Below are 27,876 nucleotides of genomic sequence, written 5' to 3'. Positions count from 1 at the left end.
GCAAAATAATTGAAATTTCTCTCACAGCAACTCACAAAGGACAAAGACATTCGGCTAAATGTTCCTGCCCTCATTAAGAACAGGGAGGTGGGGGTTAGTGTGCTCACTGTCCTCATGCTGGTATGCCACCTTGCCTGCAGTGGGATTGGTGGCAGGTGCTCTTCTGATCAGGGCTGAACTGAGCCACTTAAGTGGTCATTTAAGGGATTCTTGCTGCCTCCACTGGCATTTAACTGACAGAGCAGTTGGATACAGGATCTCTACTCCATGGGTTGACTGCCAGGCAAACCTTTTCAAACTGGGCAGATTGTACTTGGGGACATGCATCTTTTTTGGGCACTCATCAAGTCCAAGATTTGCTTCTTTCATCAATGAGCCACATCAATGACCTATCCCCTGCCACCTTCTTTTGCAAATCCCAACCTTCACGCCTTTGGCCAGGTCGTGTGTGACAGAACTCAGTAACCCCTATTCCTACTTACTTGTTTGAGATTCCACACATCCTTAATGTGGGTTCCTTCTCCAGGAGCAGAGCCAGCAGCAGACTCTGCTCCCAGTGGTACTGGTTTAAGCTGCTGAGCTGTTAGGGGTAGTTGGCCACATTTATCAGAAACTCATTAACCACTGCCACTGATAAGACGTGGCCCCCAGTTCCTGCTGAGTGAGTATGAATTCATTCTCCGTTCTCAGGCTTGGCAGTGTGGTCACTGTTGCTACAATTAAATGTAACCTATTATATTGATCACAAAGCTAGTAATCATTTAAATATAAAGGCTGGGTGAATTAGATCAAATGTTGCCCAAAACCAATGGGGAAACAAAGGCCCAGCACAAGATATGTAAATGCAAGTTAAAGTTGCCATAGTCCCAGAGAACCATATCAGAGAATCATCTTGGAGATGACTCGTGGTGGTTTAACCTCAGAGTTAACATGTTTCAGCGATAAGGTAAAAACAATAACTGCAGATGCTGAAAACCAAATACTGGATTAGTGGTGCTGGAAGAGCACAGCAGTTCAGGCAGCATCCAACGAGCAGCGAAATCAACGTTTCGGGCAAAAGCCCTTCATCAGGAATAAAGGCAGTGAGCCTGAAGCATGGAGAGATAAGCTAGAGGAGGCTTATCTCTCCATGCTTCAGGCTCACTGCCTTTATTCTTGATGAAGGGCTTTTGCCCGAAACGTTGATTGCGCTGCTCGTTGGATGCTGCCTGAACTGCTGTGCTCTTCCAGCACCACTAATCCATGTTTCAGCAATAGTCAGGATTGAGGAGGAGAGACTTCCATTGGGCTGGAAAGCTGGTTTGTGATCTAGAGTGGCACCGACAGGGGTTCAGTTCCGGTACTGGTCAAGGTAACCATTCTCAACCTCACTCCTTGCACGAGGCATGATTACCCTCAGGTTAAACCACCACCAGTCATCTATCTCTAATAAGACAGCAGCCCTATGGCCTTCTGGAACTATGGTGACTTTTTCTTTAAACATTTGGTAATGGTATTGATATTTTTTCATGTCAAAAGTGCCAGCATCAACCAGGTTCATGCAGGGAAAAATCCACGTACCTGAATGGATAGGCTTGAGGCACACCCATCACTAAACATTAGGCCTTATTTAAATAAGACTGCTATTACGTGGATGATGGAGCAGGAGGAGAAAGTGAGGACTGCAGGTGCTGGAGAGTCAGAGTCGAAAAGTGTGGCACTGAAAAAGCACAGCAGATCAGGCAGCATCTGAGGAGCAGGAGAGTTGACATTTCGGGCATATGCGGGGATGGGGGGGGCTGGTAACTGGAAGGCGATAGTAGATGCAGATGGGGGTTATTGTGATAGGTTGGTGGGGAGAGTGCAGTGCTTAGATGGGAAGAAAGATGGACAGGTCAAGTGGGCAATGCCAAGTGGAAAGGTTGGATCTGAGATAAAGTGGGGGCAGGGGAGATTTGTAAATTGATGAAGTCAATGTTGATGCTGTGTGGTTGAAGGGTCCCAAGGCAGAAGAGGGGGTGTTCCACCTATCTACCTACTGCCATCCCAGCTACCTTGCCCCAGCCCTACCACCACCTTCCCATTACGTGGATGATGGCTGGTTATCTTCACAAAGCTTACCCATGAATTGACATGGGGTTTGAGATAACTGCACAGATGTGAATGATGCGGGCAGGAGGGAAGGAAGCAGATTGTGAAGGAGAGAGGTGAAAGAATCACAAGTGAGAGAAAACTGACCAATAAGGCAAGAAGCAATTGGGCAGGAAGCAAATACATACTGACAACAGAGTTAGGGGTAATGCAGTGTTTCAGGAGTTGTCCATTCAATTAAATTTTTCTTTTATAAACTTAAGATAAAAAAAATAGGAATAGCAGTAGGCCATTTGGCCCCTCAAACCTGCCTCAACATTGACTAAGATCATGACTTCAACTCCAATTCCTCCCAGTTCCAGCTGATGCAAACTGGAAACTAATTTCTCCTACCTGAAAACACAACATCTAACCACATGAAGTATATAACCTAGAAACAACAGGAGAACATTAAACTTTCAAGTATACCTCTCCCCCGCCCAAGAAGTAGTTTGCCATTAGTTCAAAATCAATGCTATTTAAGAATTAATTCTCAACAATCAATGGTTTAAAATAAAGCAATGACATCTCCTTTATTTAAACTAATCACACAATTGAAAAATTTCCGCTAAGAATCTGTCAAAAGGAATGACGTACCATTGTTTCCAGTTCGTAGCCAGTGAAGAGAGAAAGAAGAGGTACAGGGACGACTCTAGCCATCCCCTCCCGTACGGCAGCAACCTGCTCATCAAATTCATGCAGCCTGTCACAAACAAAGCACACCAAATATGAAAGTTCTTATTTATATAGCATTTTCCACATGCATCGAAACATGTCAAAGGTTTTTTTTTGAGTGGCAGCTTATTGGAGGACAGCAACTCCCACAAACAGCTATGTATATATGACCAGATAAACTGTTGTTTGAGGGATAAACTCTTTGCCCAGGACGCCAGGGATAACTCCACAAAGACACCATTGGATCTGTTACATCAACCCAAGGTGATTCATAAGGCCTCAGTTTAAAACCCATCTGAAAGACAGCACCTCAGACAGGGTAGCGTTCCCTCAGTACTGCACTGGAGTGTCAGCCTTAATGTTTGTGCTCAAGCATTGGACTGGGGCTGGAATCTAAAATCTTGAACCATGCAGTCAAGACGGCTAGTTTTACTGAAACAGATTATTAAACGTAGCTTTTCAAAACTTAAAATAATGCAATAGCAACACTTCATGATGATGCAGAGACATCCATTACAACAATGTTAGAGAAACTATAGCTGGACAAGTCTTTGCAAAATAGGCCTATGAAAAGGCAATGCTATGAAATAATTCACTTTACCTATAATTTATGGCCAGCCTAACATACTCTGCTCTGTTCTCCAATACGATATGAGTATGCTTGGAGCTCAACTGAATGTCTTGACCACTGGCACTTGGCACGGTGAAGGGCAAAGACATGGCCTCAAATTCCTCAGCTGTGGCTTCATTATCTCTGATGTACATGAGCCCAGGAATAAAGTCTTTGTCAACCTAGGAGTAAGAACATGGGCTAAAGAATAGGTATTTTCTTCAAATATACCCAGATCATTAATGCATGACAACTTTACTTCCATGTAAACAATCAAAAAACAAGAAATTTCATATTAGCCAAAATCAACACTGGGTCGAAGAAAGAGTTATTTGGAGACGTTGGTCAAATATATCAGGATTTCAAAATGGTTGAAAAGGAAGAAAGGTGATAGGAAGACAAGTTTAAGAAGGGAATCCAAGAACTTAAGGCTAAGTTACACGATGGTACAACTACCAATGATGTGTGAAAGTAGTGGGAATTAATAAAGGGTTTGAATACAAAGCCAGAATCATCTCAATGCCTGCAAGGCTGTTGGAAGTTAAAGCGATGGGGGAAATGACAACTGCGTGAACTATAAATGTGGGGTCGAGGACCCAATATAGGAATATTGTGCAGGACTTGGAATAGGATAGAATATTGGCAGAGTTTTCGACAAGTTGAAGTTTAAGGAGTGTGCAATACAGAAAGCCAGCCAGGAGGGAACTGAAGATCGAGAAGCCAGAGATGAGGGTTTCAATGTGTAGCAGAGAGGGGGCAATGCCACAGAAGCAGGCAGTTTCTAAAGTGGAAGATGATGTAGAGCTCAGCTCAAGGTTGAAAAGGTGAAGTCAAATAGCCTTGGCTAATCAAAGACAGTGGCAAAGCTGCAGAACCATGATTAGTCAAGGTGATACCATCAGTCTTTTCAAAGTTTATGTGGAGGAATTTGCAGCTGATACAGGATTGCATGTCAGAAAAGTCAGCATAATTTGTATGTTTGCAATGTGCAAACATTACTGCTGCAGCAGCAGTCAATAATGCTTTACAATTACGAAGTTTATAAGATTGTAATATCCTGGGACTCTCTTTAACTGAAGGGGAAATACAGGAGATCATGTGACTCATTCTGAAGTCAGCTTGACAGTAAGCGGTGACTTTTGGACATTAAAGGAAGTCCAGATTCATTTATTGAAATGAAGATACAAGATGGTTAATGCTCAGGGTCAATGGCAGCAGCCTGTGTACTAACAGTGGATAGACTTTGTCTCCAAAGTCCTAGAAGTGGGAGAAATTTAAGATTTAAATAGTTGTGCCGATTTGGTTCCAAAATGAAAGAGAATTGGGAGTCTCAAAGTCAGCTGGGTAGAAGGCCAACATGATTCATGTTGTCACAGAAAGTGGATGAGGTCCTTAATGTAAGATTTGAATCATTGTGAACAAGGGAGATGGACATGGTGGATGGTGAGTCTAGGGAGGGTGCTGGAAAAGCTCAGCAGGTCAGGCAGCATCCGAGGAGCAGCAGAATTGACGTTTCGGGCATAAGAGGGCGTTGATGTTCCTGCTCCTCGGATGCTGCCTGACCTGCTGTGCTTTTCCAGCACCACACTCTTGACTCTGATCTGCAGTCCTTACTTTCTCTGAGTCAAGGGAGGGGTATGTTCGAATCAAAGGGCATGTCAATATAAAAAAGGTGATGTTGGGTGTTTTGAAAATCATTAAAAGGTAGACAAAATCATGGAAATGGGTTTTGAGAAGGTAAGGATTTGCCAAAGTTTGGGAGAGGACAGCTAGGGCCCAGACTACCAAACTCGTGAACAGTTATGATGAGACTGAGGAGGAGGATTTAAATACTCTCATGGTGAAGGACAGTTCCAGATTAGAATGACCAGACTGACAGAGCGTAACAAATCCTTGATAACGGCTTTTGTTTCAGTTATTGTAAACTTCAGAACAGAATTGGTAAACTATATGTTGCCTACAAAAGTAGTGTTTAATCAATAGTGCATTTGATCTTTTACAGCATCAGTCTTTTCATATGAAATCTTGTTACATTACCATTTTAGTTATTAACTGGAAGTTCAAATTGCCCTTTTTAAAAGTTATTGGTATCTTTGGAATTCATAAGAAATGGTGGCAGTCGAGGAAAGATCTGCGGATGAAAATTCAGAAACAGGAAGAGGAGCCATTGCTGAGGGGTTCTGGATGCAATTAGCGAAGTAAGAGTGGAAGTGAGGTCAGTCCTCTGAACTACGCAACAGAGGCCTGCATTGGAGGACAGTAGTGCAGTATACTTCAGTGCAGTCTGCAGGTGAGATTAAGGAGGATGAGCAGAGATGGTGCACCATAATCACAGTCACAAAAAATGTCACTGGAAACTTCAATTAGAGTGCTCCAGTGCTATGACAGGGGCAGACACTGGACTAGAGAGATTCAAACACATCATGCAGAAAGGAAAAGAAAGAGACAAGGTTACTAAAAGCTGACAGGTCAGTGGCTATTTGCATTTGAACACGGATTATTGATTTATAATGTTTGCACACAACCAAGTTAGAATATTTTAACTCCAGACATAAATAGAGTTCATCCTGGAACCAAATCAGCACAACATTTAAAATGTGTTTCTTTGTAAGAGACAGACAGAAATGTCAGAAATTACCTCACTCAAGTCAGCAATTGTTAGATTCATTCCTGCCAGTTGTTTCCACACAGGTTCAGCCAAATTGAGACTCAGAGGACTGCCAGTGCGTATAGCAATGCCTAAAAGTACACCTAAAAAGTGAGAACATAAATAGCAAGTTTTAGGATAATATAACGTTAGAAGCATGAATAGATCCCAATTATTCCATTTTAACTCTCATGGACAGTACGGCAGAGAGCAACAAAGTTTGAATAGTATTTTGCTTCGACTGCACCCTGCAAATATTTAGCACTCACTTTCTGGATGATCAATAAAAGTTTAAAATAAATTAAGAATTTTGATCTTGCATAAATTAAAAGTCTTTAGCTTTCAAAAGAGATTTATTTTCTACAATTATTTCTAACTTTGCTCTTCAGGCTTCCAGTGTAATGGAGTCAGATCCAAGCCAACAGCAAACAACATCCAACATCTTATGTGTATAGTTGGTTTTGATGGGCAGTGTCGGCTACCTCTAACATGCATATCTGCAACATTAGCAGATAGCGATCAGGAGCAGTAATTCACACTGATCTGCTTCTCATAGCAAGAAGGATGATGGCAATTGTAACGCCATAACGATTATCCATTGAGTCAGGTCAAGTGTTTAGGAAACGAAGATGAACAGAGCCCTCAAAGAATACAACGATGGTGGGAAAGAACTCAAACAAGGAATTAGGAGGGCTAAAAGGGGCCATGAAATGTCTTTGAAAACAGAATTAAGGAAAATACTAAGGTGCCTTGTGTATATAATAGGAGCAAGAAGGTAAGTAGGGAAAATGTAGGTTCACTCAAGGTCAAAGGAGGGAATTTATGGCTGAACTCGAAGGAAGTGGGTGAGGGCCTTAACAGAAGAATAGCAGTGGCATTAACAAAGGAGAAGGACATGGTGGATGGTGAACCTTGGAGAAGTATATAGCATATATATAAGGCCATGTCACTATAAAAATGGTGATGGTGTTTAGGTGCTTTGAAAAGCATTAAAGACAGTCAAGTCTCCTTGGCATTGTAAGATCTATCCCAGCATACTGAGGGAATCCAGGGAAAAATCTGCTGGGGCCTCATACAAAATCGTTGCATCCTCTTCACTCACAAGGATAGGCTCCAGTGGACTGGAGAATAGCCAACATTGTTCTTTTAAGGGAAATGGATAATCCAAGAAATTACAGGCCAGTGAATATTATGTCCATTGTAGGGAAACTATTGGAGAAGTTTCTTTGGGATAGGATTTACTCACATTTGGGAAAAATGTGAGCAATAGATGGCATGGCTTTATGTGGGAAAGGGAAGTTTTATTGAAGGAACAAAGATGATTGGCAAGGGCAGGGTGGTACACGACGTCTGTACGGACTTTAGCAAAGCCTTTGGACAAGGTCCCTTATGGCAGGTTAATACAAAAGGTGAAGTCACATGGATCTGCGGTGAGCTAGAAAGATGGATACAGAGCTGGTTTAATCATAGAAGACACAGAGTAGGAGTGGAGGATGTTTTTGAGAGTGGTGATTAGTAAGCTTGCAGACTACACAAAGACAGGGGGAGTTGCAGACAGTGAGAAGGATTGCCAGAGGATACAACAGGATATAGACAGACTAGAGACTTGGGTAGATGAATGGCAGATGGGGTTTAATCCAGCCAAGTGTGAGGTGATGCTTTATGGAAGGTCGAATTCAGGAGATAAGAATCCAATAAATAGCAGAACCCTTAGTAGCATCAACATAAAAGAGGGATCTCGGCGTACAGGCCCACAACTCCCTGAAAGTGGCAATACAAGTGGATAAGGTGCTCGAAAAGGAATATTGCAAGCTTCATTGGTCAGGGCACAGATTATAAAAATTAGCAAGTTATATTGCAGCTTTGTAGAACTTCAATTCGGCCACATTTGGAATACACTGTACAGATTGGGTCACCATACTACCAGGAGGATGTGGAGGCTTTACCAGGACCTAGCTTGAAGGGTATTAGCTATGAGGAGAGATTGGACAAACTTACTCATTTTCACTTGAACTTCAAAGGATGAGGGGTGATCTGATATAGGCTTACAAAATTATAAGAGGCGTGGTTAGAACAGTTAATCAGATTTTTTTTTCCTCCAGGATAGAAATGTCAATTACTAGGGGACACAGGTTTAAGGCAAAAGGGTGAAAATGTTTAAAGATGATGTCAGAGACAAGATTTTCTTTTTTTTTTAAATAAGAAGGTGGTAAGTGATTTGAATGTGCTGCCAGAGGTGGCAGATACAATGGCAATATGTAAGACACATCTTGACAGATATATGAATACGTAGGGAATAGAGGGAGACAGATCACATAAAGGAAAATAGGTTTTTAGTTTAGGCAGGCTGGCATAGTCTTAGTGGACCAAAGGACCTGTTCCTGTGCTGTGGTGTTGCTTATTCGAGCCGTAATTGTTTAAGGCTGCATAGCCTTATGTCACAATGGATGATGTATTAATTTAACTGGTTAAAAAAGTTTACCTTTTGAACTAACAAGCACACATTAAGTGACAACCTCAAGCCATAACCCACATACCTAGAAATCTGAACATGTTCATGTGCAGTTGTGATTTGGCAGCTGGATTTAACAGAAAGCAGTCTCGGTTGGCTCCAGATTCATCCCTTCCATTTGGGGTAACAATCAACAATGGTGTCAAACCATTTTGGAGTTCCTCACACATCTCTGCAATCGACTCACTGTAGCCTCCACCACAATCATCGACTGATTCACCTGGATAAAGAAATAGGTTTCAGTCAGATAAATGCTCCCAATAACTAAGATGCAAAATTCCTGCAGCATTACGTAAATAGAACATGTTAATGAGAGACAACCGTGACAAAGAACATTGTTAAAACTCGACAGAAGAGTGAATATAATTGAGAATAAGTAGAATTCTGTCACCAGTTTTGGCAAAGTGATGTGTCAGTCGACTCCCTTAACATTTCAAGTTGGGGTCTTGATGTAGCATTGAATCGCAGGCCAAGAAATTGCTAGGGTTGACTTAGTTTAGCAACAAGGAGCTAAAAGATTTCCAGTCCAAGATGATTGAGGACAAGAGGTGGAGGGACAAGTCAATCAATTACAAACACTTATTAAACTCAACAATATATGGTGAATGTCCACATGTTGGTATTGGGTATGGTTAAAGTTAGGTTTGCAAGTAATGCTTTTCAGTAAAACATCGACCACATTCACAGTGAATGCTCATGTATGGAAAGTGGACACTGAGGTAAAGTATGAAATCAATGAAATCTTAAACAACATATGCCACACTTTGAGTTTGGGGGAGGTTGCTGACAGTTTATCTTGAGGAATATTGAAAGGAATGGTGTTAGAATCCACTTCTTGGGCTCTCACTGAGCTAGAAGTTGGCATCTGATTAAATCAGCATCAGGAGAACACAAAATAAACTTTTACTTCGTCTCCCTACTACGCTTCACAAAAAAAAACACGAAACAAAGCATAAAGTTTAGTTACATAATTAACGTACCAACAAACTTGACTTTCCATACTCGGTGAGGGAGCAACAAGCTATCAGGACTGAGTGAACTCATCTTAGCACACATCTGACCAAAAACAGACTTTGTGCCATCAGGACCTGCCAAACCTCCTTTACTTCTGGAACGTTTGACCTGAAGGAAAAGATCAAATTTAATCATTCCAAAAGCAGGGTAAAAAGCATAAGCTGCCACATATTTCAAGAGCCATGAAAGAAGTTCAAGTATCAGGAGATAATCGGAGAACTGTATCCAGTTCCACCCTGCACACATCCACTGCCTATCTACGTCACTAAGATTGATTACTAAGATCTTCGTATCATTCATCTCCACCCTTCATCGGGACAAAATGAGGTCCAAGCCCACACCCACTCAGCTGGCACCATGCCCCCCATAAGCTGTGCTGGTTCCCTGTGAGAGTTCAAGGCTCTTCCACCTCACTGCATCCAACCTGGAAAACCCTCTTCAGCCTCAGGTAATGACTGTCACTGCTGGAACATGGTCCCATATCTTAAAAGACAACCTTCCAGCTACTACAGTTCCATCTTCTAAACTCCTGATGGGGTCAGGTAAAACTTCTGAATGGATCAGGGAACAGACCTCAGAATGTTAAGCCTAGGGATTGTGAGCAGCCACAGCAGCAATGCCTAAGCAGCATTCAGTGCAAAATAGGATGTAGGTGGCAGAGGGCTTAGGGGTGAGTGTGTTAAGACTATAACTGGTTGCAGAGAAAGGACTGAAATGTTATCCAAAATGACCCTGAGGTAGGAAGTGCTTTGGCATGAACAGGTTGGGCTGAAGGGCCTGTTTCTATACTGTAGACCTATGACTCTAAGCAGACCAAGGACCAATAGTGTTTCATGTGGTTCAGTTAATTCCAGCAAATGTCCAAAAACAGTTGAGTATCAGCTTATGTCAAAGTTGCAGCCTATTGACTTAAAAGATTAAAAAAAACTAACTCAGTATTATCTCTGTTTTACTTGATCTTTTTCCCCTAGTTGAATGTTTTCAGTGGTGGATTAACAGGGATTAATCTATGCAACAATCTATTACAATGAGATTATAATCAGTAGAATCCACAATCATGGTTGTGGGTATGTTCGCTGAGCTGGCAAGTTGATTTGCAGATGTTTCGTCCCCTGTTTGGGTGACACCTTCAGTGCTTTGGAGCCTCCTGTGAAGTGCTGCTGTCCTGTATCTTCTGGAATTTATTTCTTTCCGTTCCTACTGCTTCCGGTTGCCAGTTGCGGTAAAGTGTTATAGTGGCCGGTATATTGGTTCTAGTCCGTGGATGAGTGTCGTGCTTCTAGAAATTCTTTGACCGTCCTCTGTTTAGCTTGACCTATGATTGTTGTGTTGTCCCAGTTGAATTTGTTATTGTTGTCGTCATCTGTGTGTATGGCTACTGAGACAGCTGGTCGTGGCATTTAGTGGCTAGTTGTTGTTCAAGGTTGTGGATGGCTAGTTGTCTGCCTGCTTGTCTATATATAGTGTTTTGTGCAGTCTTTGCATGGAATCTCAAATTACATTTGTCTTGCACATGATGGGTATAGGGTCTTTTGTTTTAGCAAGTTGTTGTCTGAGCGTGGCTGTCGGTTTATGAGCTGTCATGAATCAGAGTAGTAAGAGAGGTCTGGCTGCCAGTTCCGAGATGTTTGTTTATATAAGGTAGTGTGTTGGGTCATGGCATGTCCTCGTCGCGTTATTTGTCTGTTAGATGAAGTTGCGGATGAAGTTGCGGAGATATCCGTTCTTGGCAAAGACTTTGTAGAGGTCTTTGTAGACCTTCTCTTCGTGGGTCGTGAGTGCTGCAGTGTGTTGTAGCCCTTTTGAACAGGGTCCTAATGCAGCTTCTCTTGTGTGTGTTTGGATGGTTGCTGTTTTTGTTCAGGGCCTGGTCAGTGTGTGTGGCTTTTCTGTACTCTTTTGTAGTGCATTCACCCTTCTGTGTTCTTTCTACCATCAAATCCAGGAATGGGAGTTGGTCGTTGGGTTCCTCCTCTCTCGTAAATCTGATATCTGTGAGCATGGTGTTGATAATATGGCCTGTGTTCTCCATAGGATCTCCGCTTCCCTCTTATCACAATCTATATACTCGGCTGTTTAAATATGTTTTTCTGTTCTGAACTCTTCGCTTTTGTACTTAAGCTCCATTGACCGTCACCTTACATTTTCTTCCTTCTCCATAAATTCAGTCAGTTGTCTGCTCCTACTACTCATTCCATCCCAGGTCCTCAAAACTGTGAGGATCCTTGATTAACTTCTCTGCTAACACTCTTCTCTGCATCTTACAACCTACAATCATTCTACCTATCACCACTTCTTGTTAAGTCTCCAACTTTCAGCAACCTTGGCAATGCCTTGTGCGATGGTGTTGCCCCATATCAGAGGTCTTGTCTCTTTACTGGGTTTCTTGGTTCAAATCATTCTTTTTCACAACTAAAAACTGAGCATCTCACTGAGATGGCATTTACAAAACTCGAGCACAGGTCAAGGAAATCAGCTATTAAACCACATTCACATCTAAACTCATTCAAAACCGGTGTTCTTTGATAAAATGTTTTCCGACCCCAAAGTCTGAAGTATAGATAGAGAGCTAAACATTACTTACTTCAAGTGGAGAAAGGAGTCCTGTTAAATTTAATTATGGGCATTGCCCAAATATTTGGATTAGGCAATCTCAAAGTACAAATATTAAGAATAGTTACTAGAAAGGCCAAGTTTCCAGTTTGAAAGATTTACTGGGATTTTTCTGCACAATTGTACCTGAATTCTGTTAAGCTCCACAACAGGCCCATGCTGTCGATCTCGCACCATCGTCGCTTGAACTACCTTGCGGAAAGCAGCTTCCTTTAATACAATGTTGAAGTTGTTAGTAAAGTGCTAAGTGAACCTCTCAGGTAACTGTGCTTAAGCAAATAAAACTTCAAAAACTGTTCACATCAAAATTACAGTGCTTAAGTACAAAAAGGTATATGTTATCCCTGAAATGGTCAGCCTGAATTCTATTTCCTGCTCCTTCTTCATATCCTTAAATACTTCCTTTACAAAGTTTTCCCTATTTTTAGCTTAAACGATGCTATGGTCACTGTCACCATGCAACTTGCAGTGAAGTATACCAAGTTATAACAATCTTCTGTGAAGGTTTCTGCTCATTTTTCCCTCTGTGGTCTCCAAAAAAAAAGATTATCGATCTGTAGAAACAATTTTTGAGTAATTGTCCTCTCAACACATTTCTTCTGTAAGATAACCTGCTTAACTTTTCTATAAATGCAATTATTTTACTATTAACATTTCAAGAAATAAAACGTGCCCGTGCCTTCTGCATTTGTTGTAACTGATGTTGAGTCAAATAGTGCCAAAGAAAGATGGAGCTGCTGGTGAACCTTCTATACACACTTCATTACTTCACAATACGTTAAACATTTGATAAAGGCAGCTATTCCCAAAAGCCAAGCCCCACTGTCAAAACAGGGTCTTACCTTGCCCTGTGAAATTAATATTCCACGTAAAGTATCAAGTCCAACTGAAGGGCCTTGCCCAGTTTCATCAAGTCGGCCTTCCAAATCAAACATTGGAATACAGGGACAGAAGAGTTCAGAGATATGATGCAGTAGTAACAGTCTATTCCGCAATGAAATTATTGGGATTTCCTGGAGGTAGTTGTATTCCATTGGAATCTTAAATAAACAAGAAATATACACAAATTTTAAAAATTTACTTTTAAAAGATGTTAATTGCAATTAAAAGTTGGTAGCAAGATGGGCAGCATCTCACTACCAACCACTTGTTTGTGGAGGGGACAGCAATGACAATTAATTACTTTCCAATCATTCTAACACATTCTTCTGTCAATTTAATTTACAAGATTATTTGGAATGAACCAATGATGTTATGAACTAACCTGTGATGGGAGCTTGCCTGCATTGGCAGGTTTGCTGGTGGACCATGCGAGAGTGTGGGCTGAACCACACGCAACACGATTAATCTTTTTGCCTTGCAGTGCAGTTACCAGGCGTGGCCGCTGGATAGCATTCGTGGTCCCATCTCCCAGTTGCCCTTCATCATTGTCTCCCCATGTATAAACTTCTCCTTGTGAGGAATGGAAAAACAAAAATGTAATAGAATCATACAGCATGGAAACAGACCCTTCAGTCCAACCAGTCCATGTCGACCATAATCTCAAACTAAACTAGTCCCACCTGCCTACTCCTGGCCCATACCCCTCCAAACCTTTGCTATTCATGTATTTATCCAAGTGTCTTTTAAATGTTGTAATTGTGTCCACATCCACCATTTTCTCTGGAGGTTCATTCCATCCATGAACAACCCAGTGTGTAAAAACATTTGTCCCTCATGGCTTTCTTAAAACCGGTCTGCTCTCATCTTAAAAATGTGCCCATATCTTATCGGAATGACAACTACCATTTACTCTATTGTTATGGTGTCAAAGGTGTGTACTATATCTTTAAGAGAGAGTGAAAGCTGTTTTGGCTGTGGGAATTTGCAGGTAACTGTCTTGCAGTCTCAGAGTATACTGGAAAATTGAAAATATGTAACATTTGGCTGTAAACTAGATACCTCAGTTGTTTTGACCACCATTTGAATTTAACCAGTTTAAATTATGTCCCAGGATACTAAAACCCAATCAAATTTGAATTTTACTGTTTTGACAACATTGAACTAATGAGACAATCTGACGTTTGGGGTATAAATAAGCTGGCATTTTGAGAGTTAGCCAGAGAAAGCAAATGACAGCTGCCATCTAGAGAAATAGACTGTCATTCAAAACATTCTCTATCAAAGGTACCCTTCTCATATGAAACATTTTATTCAGCAAAAGACCGAAGACGACCCAGGGAGATCATCAGCTAAAAGAAGACAGATGCCAACAATGACAGTCGCTGTCTGGTTTTGAAAATTAAGTTGATGTAATTTTAATGATCACTACATCGTTACAGAGTTGGAGGTAGATAACAGACCTTTAAGAGAAAGGAGACTTAGAGTTGTAAATAATTGTTATTTAAGGTTCACTTTGAGTTAAAGAATAAAATTGATATTTATTCTTTGAATAATAGAAGTTGGGAGTTCTCGGTCACTCATTATGAGGTGAGGTGAGCTTTTCTGGGTGTTTGGTTTAACTAGCAGAAGGCTTCCCTGCCGTGTCGTAATACTACCCATACCCCTCATTATTTTATAAACTTCTACAAGGTAATCTCTCAACCTCCTGCACTCCAGTGAAAGTAGTCCTGGCCTACCCAACCCCTCTTTAAAACTCAAACATTCCATACCCGGCAACGTCTTGGTAAATCTCTTCTGAATCCTTTTCAGCTTAACAATATCATTCCTATGACTGGACAGCCAGAACTAGACACAGTATTTCAGAAGAGACCTCACCAATGTCCTGTACAACCTCAACATGACTCCCCAATTCCTATATTCATAGGACTGAATGATGAAGGCAAGCTGTGGGGAACTATTTTTATATACACAATTCAAAATGCAAATCAGATGAAATGTGCTTTTTCATTTTTTTCTCCTCTTACTGATTTTCATTTCTATTCCCCTAGTTTAAAACATGAACTCATGCGCTGCTAAACAAATCTACAAAGGGATATGTTCTTGCCAGTTGACCATTGAGCAAATAGATAAGGCACAATATCTTTGACAAAAAGAAACCTCAGAGTAATTGTCACTGAGCATTTTACAAGCATCTAACACATGCCAATCACACTTATCTGCATAAATTTTAATAAAAGCATTAACCAATATGACAGATTGGAACTATTAACATAAAGAGAGGAGTGGGATACAGGCATGTTAAAAAGTACTCATATGGACAATAAAATTGTAGACAATTATAGCTGCTAGTCAATTTTGTAATTAAAATTATACCAAACTCCCATTGGTGCTGTAGTTCAAGTAGGCTTGCATTAGCATGTCTATAAAGCTTTCAAAAAATCTTACAAATCTTACCATCCTCAGTGCAGCACACACAATGCAAAGATCCAGTTGCAATAGCGATCACCTTCTTCCCTTGTAACCCCTGGACTTGCCGAGGTCTCCTGACATGATCATCAGAGCCATGACCCAACCTATGGTAATCACCTTTACCCCTGTAAAACCAAATAATCACACAGTATGTCAGTAACTTGACAGTGATTGGTTAGCTCAGTTGATTCATTGTTGTCACATGTACAGAGATATACTGAAAAGTGTTTTGTGTGTTATACAGGCAGATTGAATCATACAAAGTGCATCAGGGTAGCAGAACAGAGAGCAGAATACTGTGTTACAACCACAGAGAAGGTGCAGAGAGAGAAATCAGAATTAACATTTGAGAGGTCCATTCAAAAGTCTAACTATGGCATGGAAAAAGTTGTTCTGGAATGTGCTCATACATGCTTTCAAACTTTTATATCTTCTGCCCAATGGAAAAGGGTGAGAAGGGTATTTGATTATGTTGGTTGCTTTCCCGAAGTACAGATGGAGACAGTGGCTGGAGGGCTGGTTTGTATGATGGACTGGACTGTGTTCATGACCCTGTAGTTTCTTGCAGTCTTGGGAACAGCAGTTACTAGACCACGCTGTGTTGCAGCCAAATAGGATGCTTTCTATGGTGCACCTATAGAAATTAGTAAGAGTCCTTCTAGACATGCCGAATTTCCTGAGACTGCTGAGGAAGTAGAGGCATTGCTGTGCTTTATTGACAATTTTGTTGATGTGGGTTGACCAGGACAGATTGTTGGCAATCATCAATCTGAGGAATTTGACATTCTGGACCATCTCCACCTCAGCACCACTGATGCAGAACAATCCTTTCGATCCAACCAGTCCATGCTGAACATCATCGCAAACTAAATTACTCCCACCTGGCCCTTTTCCTCCAAATCTTTCCTATTCGTGTACTTATCAAAGTGTCTTATAAACATTGTAATGCCTGGGAATAGATTGGATTAACCATTATCAGTCAACCTGAGAAAGAGAGAGAGATCTTGGGAAGGAGAAACAAAAAATGAATAAACAAAAAAAAATGAATGGTAGGAGGAACTAAAAATGAAAGAGTTTTCCATTTGTACAGTACTCTCATAAGAATGGATCATTCTTAAGCACTTTATAGCTCAAAGTACTTTCAAAGTGTGGTGACTGATGTTATATAGAAATCACAGCAGCCAAACTGAGCACAGCTAGGCCCAAAGTCAGTAAGGTAACAACTACTGATCTATTTTAAAGTGGTAGTTGAGGAATAAATGTTGGCCAGGACTGTATGAACAGCAGCGCAAATTGAAGGAATTTATCCGGATGAGCAGAACAAAGAGAAAGACACTCACTTTTCAATTTGGGGGGAGATTTTCATCACTGAAAACTGTCTAGGGTTTTCCTTATGGGAAGGTGATACTGCACTCTCTCACATAATAGGAAGCTAACTTGGGGAGTGGGAAGAAACAGAACAGAACAGATAAACTGTTCATGTCAGCCAGAAACATGTGAGGAACTACTTAAGGGACCCATAGCTTGAACAGTTTCTAGCTAATCATTTTGCAAAGACTGAAAAATGAAATCCTTTTCTTCTAATGATTATGTCATTGAGGTTTTATATCATAACTAAAGCAGAATTAGCAAGCTTAAAATTAGAGCTCACCTATTTTGGGTAGAAATAAAAATTAGTACATGTTCACACAAGGTTGTGGGACTTGGAAATTAGATCCCTCAAAAGACAGTATTTTCTGGTCAATTTAAAATTTCAAGATAGATCAATCATCCCATCAGGACTGTTCCTGGTTTATAGGTACTTGATTTGTACACGATTTACTTTGGAAATATCCAAGAATCTAATGCTCGATCCATGCTTATCTTTTTTGACATGCTGCCTTGTGGGAATATTTTTGCAGACATAAGATCAAATGCAATTTGCATGTTGGTAACACCAATCTCTACCCTGACACTACCCTCTTGAGCTCTTCTGTTTCTCCAATCTGCTTGACTTACTTCCAAGCTTGCAGCCCAATTTCCTCCAGAAAAACAGAGAAGACCAAACTATTTTGTTTGACCCCTGCCACAAATTTAATTCTCCTTTTTTGCCACCGTCTCAGACTGAACCAAACTGTCTGGAAAGTCAGCATTATATCTGAAAGAGTTTCAAAACCATATCTTCTCCTTAACAAAAGCTACATACTTCCATTTCCATTGTATCACATGCCTTTCCCCTGTCTCAGCCAATCTGCTGGAAACATTCATCCATACGTCACAACATTTCTAGACTTAACAATGTAATGTTGTCCTGAAACACTGCTCTACACCACCTTAAGGATTCCAAACCATGCAAAACTGCTGCCTGCACCCTCACACTAATAAAAGTCCCACTCAGACATAATCTTTCTTCACCTCTATTTGTTCCTGATCACCCAGACTCAAAATTAAAATTTTCACCTTCACATTTAAACCTATTCATGTCCTTATCCTTCCGAACTCTCCAGATCGGAAACTTGTCACTTATCATAATTCTGGTTCCGAGCACATCCCCTGCTGTTCAGAACATCCTGAATCCTGTCAGGCTTCACACTCCAGCTCTGCCTCCCAGCTCCTCGCTGTTCATTTAAGAGTTACCTTAAAATCCATCTTTTTGACCACAAGAGGTGAATTTTGTTAATCCTTCCTTCAGCTTGATGTCTATGTTTTAATTTGCAGCCATTAGGCACCTTGACATTTTTTGCGACATTAAAGTGAGCTAGGCAAATGTAAGATGCTTCTACTATGAGTAAGGATGCTGATCACCTGCTATTGACTTTCATTGCTGTTTGTTTTTTTACAGGCTCAATACAAAGAAGCTTAAGATTGTTAAAATTATCCAGAAGATAAAACAAAATCCGAGTCCTGGCATGCACACAAGTTATTCTTTTTTGTTTTAAGATTACTAACAGTGTGGAAACAGGCCCTTCGGGCCCAACAAGTCCACACCGACCTGCTGAAGTGCAACCCACCCAGACCCATTCCCCTACAATTACCCCTTGCACCTAACACTATGGGCAATTTAGCAAGGTCAATTCACCTGACCTGCACATTTTTGGACAGTGGGAGGAAACCTACGCAGACACAGGGAGAATGAGGCAGGAAATGAACCCGGGTCTCTGGCGCTGTGAGGCAGCAGTGCTAACCACTGTGCCACCGTGCCGCCCACTGGTCTTTAGAAAACAATGAAAACTGAATGTGAGAAACACTAAAGATATATACTTACCAAGTATAAACAGATCCCGATTTAGTTAGAGCCACTGAAAATTGTGATCCACATTCCACTTTAACCACACCAAGTCCAGTTAGGGAATCAATCTATTTGCAGAAAATATTGAACAATGTCAGTACATGCAATCCTAAAAGTTGTCACTGCTGTTAATGCTCCACCTAATTGGTCTTAATCAATTACAAATATAATGAAAAGGCTGAATTTAAAAGAAATAGAATGTATTCGTATTAAAAACAGCTGCAGAGTTGAAAGCAAATAGCGACGATATTCAAAAGATAATGAAGAATGCAATAGAAAATTAATCTTTAGCCTGCTGAGAATGAGATTTCCAAGCTGTGACAGGGTCTCTAGGCCTCTCCACAATCAGATATGTTGTGCTTTTATTTCCTCCATTTTTTTTTTTGGATGAAATAATCAAACATCCAACTGAGTGAAATTCTAGATTAGCATAGGTGTTTTTAAAATACTTTAAGTGATCCAAACAGATCCCTTTACAGAGAAAGTAAAATCTGAAAGACAAGGCAGATGAGGTAAAATAAATTTTAATTCATTATTAAATTGAGGTATTAGAAGTGCAACAATGGCCAGATCAAGACATAGGTGAGCGAAAGAAGCAGCATTCACGATGTAGGATGTGTGGAAATTGCAAAGTTCCTAGAAATAAATGTCAAAAGTTGTCATTTCTTCAGCCATGGAACACAGAATGTGAATTAACTAGCTACATTTGGCAACATTAATGCAGAGTGAATTTGTCTGCAAGACTGTTCAAGCGGTGATCACTCTGTAGTTTAAGACAATTGGTCACTATAAACAGGGATAGGGGAAAAGGAAGGGAAACTGCACGTACATTTGTCCAGTAGGTATACAGCTCTTAATAATCATGATGGGGACAGTGTGGTGACATAAATATTGAAAAATAAGATTATGGTACCTTGATGCAGAGAGTCAGCCATGACATACATCAAGGAGATATCCTGCAGTTGGTCTTGCTGAAATTGCTACCATTGAAGTTTTACCACGTAGTGTAGAGTCTTAACACTTTGCAATCTCAGCAACAATGCACTACACAATCTGTGGGGAACACACCAATTGGAAGGAGGACAGTAGGCCATTCAGCCTCTCGAGCCTGCTCCATTATTTAACAAGATTTAATTGTAACCTCAAATCGACATCCCTGCCTACTGCTAATAATGATTTACCCATTTGCTTACCAAGCAAATTAGATAGGTCAATTCATGAGTTGGAGAACATGAAGAGGATGGTGATGGTACCACCATGATCCTCTCGAGTAGATGGGGGTAGCAACAGCCTTTCTACCTTTCCTGACATTACACAAACATTTAAAAACAAATTTTACTAATACTGCGAGGCAGCATTCATGTCAGGAAAGCTTAAATGCCTCCATTAAGAACAGAAACCCCTGAAGGTGAATTTTAATATCACAAAATCAAGTGAGCTGGAATTAGGTCAGATGTTAAAATTTTTAAATGTCACATGAGCAGGACTACGGGTGAGATTAATGAGGTTCAAAGTCTGACCTGGCATTAGGAAACTTGGCATTGAAAAGAGAAGACAGCTTTGGGAAAAAAATAAATACCTTTACAACACTGCGTCTGGGCAAAAATGAGCAAGTGTGATTACTTCAGGTCCCCTTTACAACTTACCAGCAGACAACATCCATCAAAACCCCCAGGGTAAGGGGGAATTTGAACTGCCCCCACCTTCAATGACACCCTGCCATTTTTACATCTGGTGTATCAAGGTTAGGTCTGCATTAAATGGATTTCTCCCCATAACATCAGCTTTGTGTGAATTTATCTGCATCAAACTCTCAGTACCTTCATTGGGACCTTACAGCCATCGCTGCCTCCTCTTCCGAGTTTTCCATAATCTCCATCTCCCCAGGACCAGACAATATCATCATCAGTCAAACAAAGAGTTTGTGCATCACCACTTCCACATGCAACATCTATGACCCTGTAACCCTGCAGTGCTTCCACCTGAGAAATGAACACAAATTTACATTCAGAAAGATAACAACAGCGCACAGAAACATCCTCACTGGAGACCAGAATGCAATATAGCTCAATTCAATTAAATTCAATTGAGTAATAATTACAATTATAGTACAGGTAGACAATCCTTTATCCGAAAGATTTTTTTCTCATTAACAAGGTTGTTTGGCATGCAAATAGTTAACGCAATTCCACACCTACTCAACCCACATCACTCAGATATTGCATTGGCAGGCATCAATTCTGTCTCAGTGCTCATAGTAATCACAGGTGGGTCTGCTGTTCGGTAATTTTAAAAGATTTTGCTCTGAAAATGTCATTTAATCCCCTATCCGAAATATTCAAAAATCCAAAAGATAGGTGGTCCCGAGGGTCTAACTGCACTCAGAACAAACATAAAAGGCTGGTTCTGCTTCCTGGAGTCTCCCAATCAACAACACATGCAAAATATGTCTGCCTGGTGTGCCTGATGTCCAAAATATCAATCAGCCCCATAAGGAAAGAAGTGTTTTCACTTTCGATGAACAACGTCAGTTATCCACTCCACCCTCCTCTCCGACCTATCACCATTACCCACAGTTCCATCTATCACATTCTCAGATACCTTGCCCCCAGTCCCAACCTCTCCCATTTATCTCTCAAGCCTCATTCTTGATGAAGGGCTCTTGCCCAAAACGTAGATTCTTCTGCTCCCCGGATGCTGCCTGACCGGCTGTGCTTTTCCAGCACCACATTCTCGACTCTGATCTCCAGCATCTGCAGTCCTCACTTTCTCCTAATATAAATTTTCGGTCAGCCTGTGTACCACCTAAGATTTACAGGCAGCCTTCCTTCATTCTTGCTAGGCTTGTAGCCATCAGAAATTGAAGCTCTGAACATTAAAGTGAAAAATCAGGTTATTTCAGAGACTCCAACTTTTATGGAGTATAGGACTACCTATCTTTTCATCTGCTCTGCAAATGAAATAAAAGCTGTTTCATTATCTTTTCATAAAATATAGTTGGGATTCTAACACATGGAAGTTGAAATGTAAGAAGAGTAAATTTACATAAGCAGTAGAAAAGTAATTAAAAACAAAAGAGAAAAACAAAATCTCAGACATGTGACACAGTCAGTCCAGACATTCAAGTCCAAGGTAAATTAACGATCAAAGTTCAGCTCCATAAAACTGCATACATAGAATAGATTAAACATACAGAGATAAAGTTTTTTTAATTTTTAGGCCAAGCTATTAGAATAGAGGGAACACAAGCAATAAATATTTCAACAAGAGGCTAGTGGGTCTCTGGAATTTACTGCTAAGTCTGGTGATTGAAGCAGAAAGCCTCAGGTCATTCAAAAGGAACTAGATCTGTGTCTGAAGTGCTGTAATCCACTAGGCTATAAATCAAATGCTGGAAAGTCGTATTAGAAAGGGTAGCTACTTTATTCAGCCAGCACAAGACGATGGGTTGCTTGGTCCCTTTTGATGCCGTAACTATTACATGATACTATTAATGCTCACAGCAAATCAGGAATAATAATTTCCATCACCACCACTTTAGGCTTTTTCAAATTAACACACTATCAGTAGTACTCACCAATTTTGGTTTCAGTTGATCTTCACTGTCCCCATGTCCCAGTCTTCCATATCTGCCTTTTCCCCAAGTGTAAAGCTCTCCTGCTGCAGTAATGCAGGCACTATGTGCTCCTCCTGCAGCAACATCAATCACTTCGATACCACGCAGCGATTCGACAACACGAGGCCGGTCACAGGGGCTACAAGAGCCAAAAGTCAAATGTAATTCACATCTTTTAAGCCTGGCTTCTCAAAGTTGTTTAAAATCAAAGATTAAAATGTTCACTTTGGAGCACCTCTTCCAAACACAAAGTCACAAACTCGAAAACTTGAGTCACAACAAGTCAGTCTGCAAGCTGGAGTAATGTGATGAAGCATATCACAGAAACAAAGTGTTACATTTTGTTGTGAAGTATCAAAATTTTTTTTGTATTCAATGTATGAGATGTTGCGTGGTCGGTTGAGGAGAGTTACAATTCTGATTGACTGAGCTGATCGGTCAATCTCATCTGGCTAACCAGAGGTCTTATGGTTCAGTAAGTCGCACCATGACCTCGGAGTCTAAAGTTCTGAATTCAAATCTCACTGCTGGACTTGTTGCCCATGGAGGAGGTGCTACTAATGGTACAGGTCAAGCATGTTGATAATCAACCCGCTAATCCATTCAATAGCTCCCCAAAAGGGTTAAAGCATTAGAGAAGATAATAATACAAACAAACCCAGATAACTGGAATTTGCATGGCATTAGCTAGCTGAGGATAGTAGTAGGGGATCATGTCAAACAAAAACAAAATACAGCAGACACTAAACATCTAAAATATAAATGTTGGCGACATTCAGAAGGTTTGGCAGCATTTACAGAGAGCAAAAGTTAGTGTTTCACATCCTTCAATGAAATTGAAGAGGTGAAATAATTCATGGCTTTTATGCTGTTGAAAAAGGTAGTGCTGAGGAGGTGGAAAAGAGTTGGTTAAGGAACGGTGAGAGGTCACGGCAAATTAAAGATCACAGATGCCGGTGTAAAAAGCAAAGGATACATTCATGGTTGTAGAGAGGAGAGATGAATGCACAGTAGGGGGAGCTAGACACTAGACAGTGTTAAGGCTAGCTGATCTGCAAAAATGGAGAATGCAGACAGAGAAATCAGGGAAGGAGAAGAAACAGAAATAGATCCAAGCAAAGGAGAGAGAAGTGGAGACTGGAATCAATGTTAATATTTCCAGCAGCACTAACACAATGCTTGGGAGCCTCCTGTGACGTTTCCTCCGGCATTTATAGCAGTTTGAATCTGCCACTTCCGGTTGTCCTTTCCAGCTGTCCGTTGCAGTGGCGGTACATTGGGTCCAGGTCGATGTGCTTATTGAGTCTGTGGATGAGTGCCATGCCTCTAGGAATTCCCTGGCTGTTCTCTGTTTGGCTTGTCCCATAATAGTAATGTTGTCCCAGTCGAATTCATGTTGCTTGTCAACTGCGTGTGGGGCTACTAAGGATAGCTGGTCGTGTCGTTTCGTGGCTAGTTGGTGTTCATGGATGCGGATCGTTAGCTGTCTTCCTGTTTGTCCTATGTAGTGTTTTGTGCAGTCCTTGCATGGGATTTTGTACACTACATTGGTTTTTCTCATGTTGGGTATCGGGTCTTTCGTTCTGGTGAGTTGTTGTCTGAGAGTGGCTGTTGGTTTGTGTGCTGTTATGAGTCCTAGTGGTCGCAGTAGTCTGGCTGTCAGTTCGGAAATGCTCTTGATGTATGGTAGTGTGGCTAGTCCTTTGGGTTGCGGCATGTCCTCATTCTGTTGTCAACGGACAACACTACTTTATAGGACAAGCCAAACAGAGAACAGCCAGGGAATTCCTAGAGGCATGGCACTCATCCACAGATTCAATCAATAAGCACATCGACCTGGACCCAATATACCGGCCACTGCAACGGACAGCTGGAACGGACAACCGGAAGCGGCAGATTCAAACCACTATAAATGTCGGAGGAAACATCACAGAAGCGCTTCACAGGAGGCTCCCAAGCACTGAGGATGTCACCTAGACAGGGGACAAAACGTCTGCAACACAAATTCCCAGCTTGTCGAACAGAACCACAACAACGAGCACCCGAGCTATAAATCTTCTCACAAACTTTGAGCACTAATACAAGTCATCATGTACCCAAGAGATATGACCCACAACACCACCCACAACCCAAAGCCCTACAAAGGAACAGACATAATTAAGCCCCACATGGATACTTGCAGCAACAACTTTCACTTGAAGGAAATAAGACAAATTCAAGGAGACATTGTGTAATGAGAACACACCTCAGCAGGTGAGGTTGATACTGGATGGGAACTGTTCAGGCCTTCTTTCAGATGCTAGTGAACTTTATCATTTTTGTGTCAAATTTCACCTATCATGTAAATATTCATTTCAACTGCCTGCTGACTGTCTCGAAGCCCACGTCCTTCTCACTATAAACCTTCATATCAGCAAATTTTGAAATTACATCCTGTATCTACCTCAAATCTAGTCATCAATGTATATCAAAAGCAGTACTTTCCAACACTGAATCGGTGAAACTCCAGTGAATTTTCTTCCATCCCAAAAATAGCTGCACATACATGCAAAGTTTGGAACTTGGGATTACCGGCGCACAATTTCAAAATATGCAGAGAACATGGAAGTTGGAAGGGTAGTAAACAGAGACAGAGATGGTCATCGACTTCAAGAGAAGAGATAAGCTGTTGGGATGGGCAGACATTTGGCAGTGTGGATACAAAATTAGCCAAGGGTAGAAAACAACTACATTGAATATCTCTTTCTCCTTTCATCCCATGGGTTTCCATTTTGCTTATAAACATAACATTTGGTATTTTATCAAACAGTTTTTGTTTAAAATCCACACAAATACCAATTGCACTGCCATCCTTCATTCTCACTGTTGCCTTCTTAAAACAGTACGTTTGGAATTAATATTCTGTTGTTTGTTTAAAATAGAGATCAAAGAAATCTTTAATGCAGTAGCGTTTCTGGTGACACTGCATGGAACTACATTGATTTACCAGGGCAGACCATGTTGCAGGTCTTAACCGAATGCTTCTTAATTCACTCACGTGTCACAGGATAGACATCACAAAATCAAGCTATTTGGCTCTAAGTGCCACTGCTGGTAACCTTTTCAAATAAGGCAACCATCATAACCATCTAATCCCTTAATTCTCATGTGCTGTCTAGTTTCCCTTTAAATGCACTTTTACTATTCTTTTCAACTACCCTCTTCCACATTCTTGCCACCATTTAGGTAAAGAAGCATTTTTTTCTGAATTGTGCATTGGATTTCTTAGTGAATACTTTATAGGAATAGCTCTAGTTACATTTTTCCCTAACAAGGATAAACATTCCCTCTGCTATGAAATCTTTTTGCAATTTTAGAGACCCATTAGGTCATGCCTCAGACTTGTTTTCAAGAGAAAGCAAAAAACAGCATGAATTTCCTGGTATGTGTATCCATGCGCTTCTTGCATCATCTTTGCAAATCTTCTCCACACCCTCACCAGTATCACCGAAGACTGAAGAAGGAGCTCAACTAAAACTAAATGTCCAGAACGTTCTCTCTCACCTCCTATTGCCGTGCCCCAGCTTGCCATCTTCTGCCTCTCCCCAAGAGTAGACTTCCCCTTCAGATGACAAGGCAAGGCAGTGCTTGCCTCCTGAATTTACTGCCACCTTCTTTACAAAAACATGTTGAATGGATTCCAGCAAGGTTGGAGTTGATACAGACTCTGTTCCTCCGATCCCCAGTCTTCCTCCAGCTCCATATCCAGTAGCATACAACTAATATAATAAAGAGGAAGAATCAAAAATTATTAATGCAATGCACCTGGATTGCCTTACAGCCACACAGTCTTCGCTGATCAATTAGTAAAGATCCCGCAAATTAGTTCAAACAATGCCACTTTGCTATTAATAAAAGTCCAAGTAACAGTTTTTGAGTCTCACTGTACCATTTTGATGATCTGCACTACTGTATTTCAATAAATGACTTACAGCATGCATAACTCTTCAAAATAGCGAAGCATTAACTCAGTGTTTTAACAAAGGATATGTGAACATTCACCTTTCCATCTGCTGTTACCGCAAACAATGTCTGTTCTCCACCAATCAGCTGCACAGGTCTTAAGGTTGCTAATGCCTCGCATGGTGTTGGAACTTTAACTTTTGCACCTTCTATACCACCTAGCTGTCCTCTGTGGTTGTGTCCCCAGCCATAAATTGTTCCACTTCCACCAGCAGAAAGGGTCCAATCATCAGACCGCCTGTTAAAAAAAATACATTTGAAACACATACACGCTTTCAACTAATTGCTCTCCTTTTCTCTGCTCCCAGTCAAAAGAAATTGAACCAAAGCTCATTCTCAACTATCACTCAGTTCATAAATATTTCAGCAAAATCAGTCAACATGACTTGAATTTTTGGTGTCCAGACATGCCAGTACTAAACTTTTTGTGTTCACCTGCACACAGTGACTTGGTGATCTCATTGATATCATTCAAAGATCAACTATTTCCCTTCTGCATAATAAAGGGAGTGCGACCACAGCTGCTAATGGTTATTCCCAGAGTTTTTACAGCACAGAAGATCACTCAGACCTTCATTTCTGTGCTAGGTCTTCATGGCTGCAATTTACCCACTACCACTCCTCAGTCGTCTTCCTGTAGCCCTGAATGTTTTTTTTCTCTCAGATAATCATCAATTGCCTCTTGAATGCAATTACTAAATCAGTTTTGCTTTACTCTTGAGCACCATATTTCAGGTACCAACCCATCGCTGTGTGAAACGTATCTCTCAGTTCTCCATTGCTTCCTTTGCCAATTACCTGAAACCCTTACTTATGATCATTCTGATCTTGGGAACAATTTTGTCCTATCCAGTCCTCTCATGACTTGGAATAATGATCAAATCTCTTCCTGTTTCACTTCTCTAATCCATCTACATAAGTCAAGTTTCTCAATATTGGGACAGTTCTTATGAATCTCTTCTGCAGTTTCTCTCCTGACTTCAAATCCTTCCTAAAGCATAGAATAAAGGATGGGGCGTAATATTCTAGTTGGCAGCAAACCAGAATTTGCCACAAGTCTAACATGACTTGCTGCCTTTTATTGTCTACATCCTCACTAATACAGCTGGATACTTTATTAACCATATGCCCTACCTATTCTGTTAGCTTCAATGACTAATGCACATTTACAACCAGGTCCCTCTGATATTGCACTCCCTTCAAAATTGTAGCTTTATTTTTTATCATTTCTCCATGTTCTCATCAAAATGACTCACTTCATAATATTAAATTGCATACTTATAAACATACAAATTGGGAGCATATAACGACCATCAGCCCTTTAATCTTTTTCTGCCATTTAAAAGCATCATGGCTGATCTGTTTGTGTCCCAAACCCTTAATGTCCTGAACAGGATGGTGAACTGCTTTCTTAAACCATTACAGTACTTGAGATGTGAGAATACCACCAGTGCTGTTA

The 27,876-nt window shown here is 40.8% G+C and overlaps 1 protein-coding gene across 10 annotated transcripts in view; it reads right to left on the bottom strand.

Moving 5' to 3' along the window:
• Positions 1-27,876, bottom strand: part of herc2 (HECT and RLD domain containing E3 ubiquitin protein ligase 2) — a 231,639-nt gene that overhangs the window by 4,009 nt on the left and 199,754 nt on the right. For 7 of the 10 annotated variants that reach the window (XM_072576979.1, XM_072576976.1, XM_072576978.1 and 4 more), the window contains 14 exons: positions 26,457-26,655; positions 25,959-26,173; positions 22,377-22,554; positions 20,620-20,781; positions 18,776-18,867; positions 15,517-15,656; positions 13,445-13,632; positions 13,023-13,220; positions 12,307-12,390; positions 9,534-9,675; positions 8,579-8,773; positions 6,033-6,145; positions 3,386-3,576; positions 2,707-2,812 (listed from right to left, as the gene is read on the bottom strand). In XM_072576979.1, the coding sequence (XP_072433080.1) occupies positions 2,707-2,812; positions 3,386-3,576; positions 6,033-6,145; positions 8,579-8,773; positions 9,534-9,675; positions 12,307-12,390; positions 13,023-13,220; positions 13,445-13,632; positions 15,517-15,656; positions 18,776-18,867; positions 20,620-20,781; positions 22,377-22,554; positions 25,959-26,173; positions 26,457-26,655 (2,203 nt within the window). The remainder of the gene's footprint in view (positions 1-2,706; positions 2,813-3,385; positions 3,577-6,032; positions 6,146-8,578; positions 8,774-9,533; positions 9,676-12,306; positions 12,391-13,022; positions 13,221-13,444; positions 13,633-15,516; positions 15,657-18,775; positions 18,868-20,619; positions 20,782-22,376; positions 22,555-25,958; positions 26,174-26,456; positions 26,656-27,876) is intronic. The other 3 variants (XM_072576977.1, XM_072576980.1, XM_072576984.1) reach the window with 1 other exon arrangement.

The sequence above is a fragment of the Chiloscyllium punctatum genome, chromosome 9, assembly GCF_047496795.1.
Source record: "Chiloscyllium punctatum isolate Juve2018m chromosome 9, sChiPun1.3, whole genome shotgun sequence".
In the NCBI taxonomy this organism is placed as follows: domain Eukaryota; kingdom Metazoa; phylum Chordata; class Chondrichthyes; order Orectolobiformes; family Hemiscylliidae; genus Chiloscyllium; species Chiloscyllium punctatum.
Note: the sequence above shows the minus strand (reverse complement) of the source record. Positions and strands in the feature narration are given on the sequence as shown.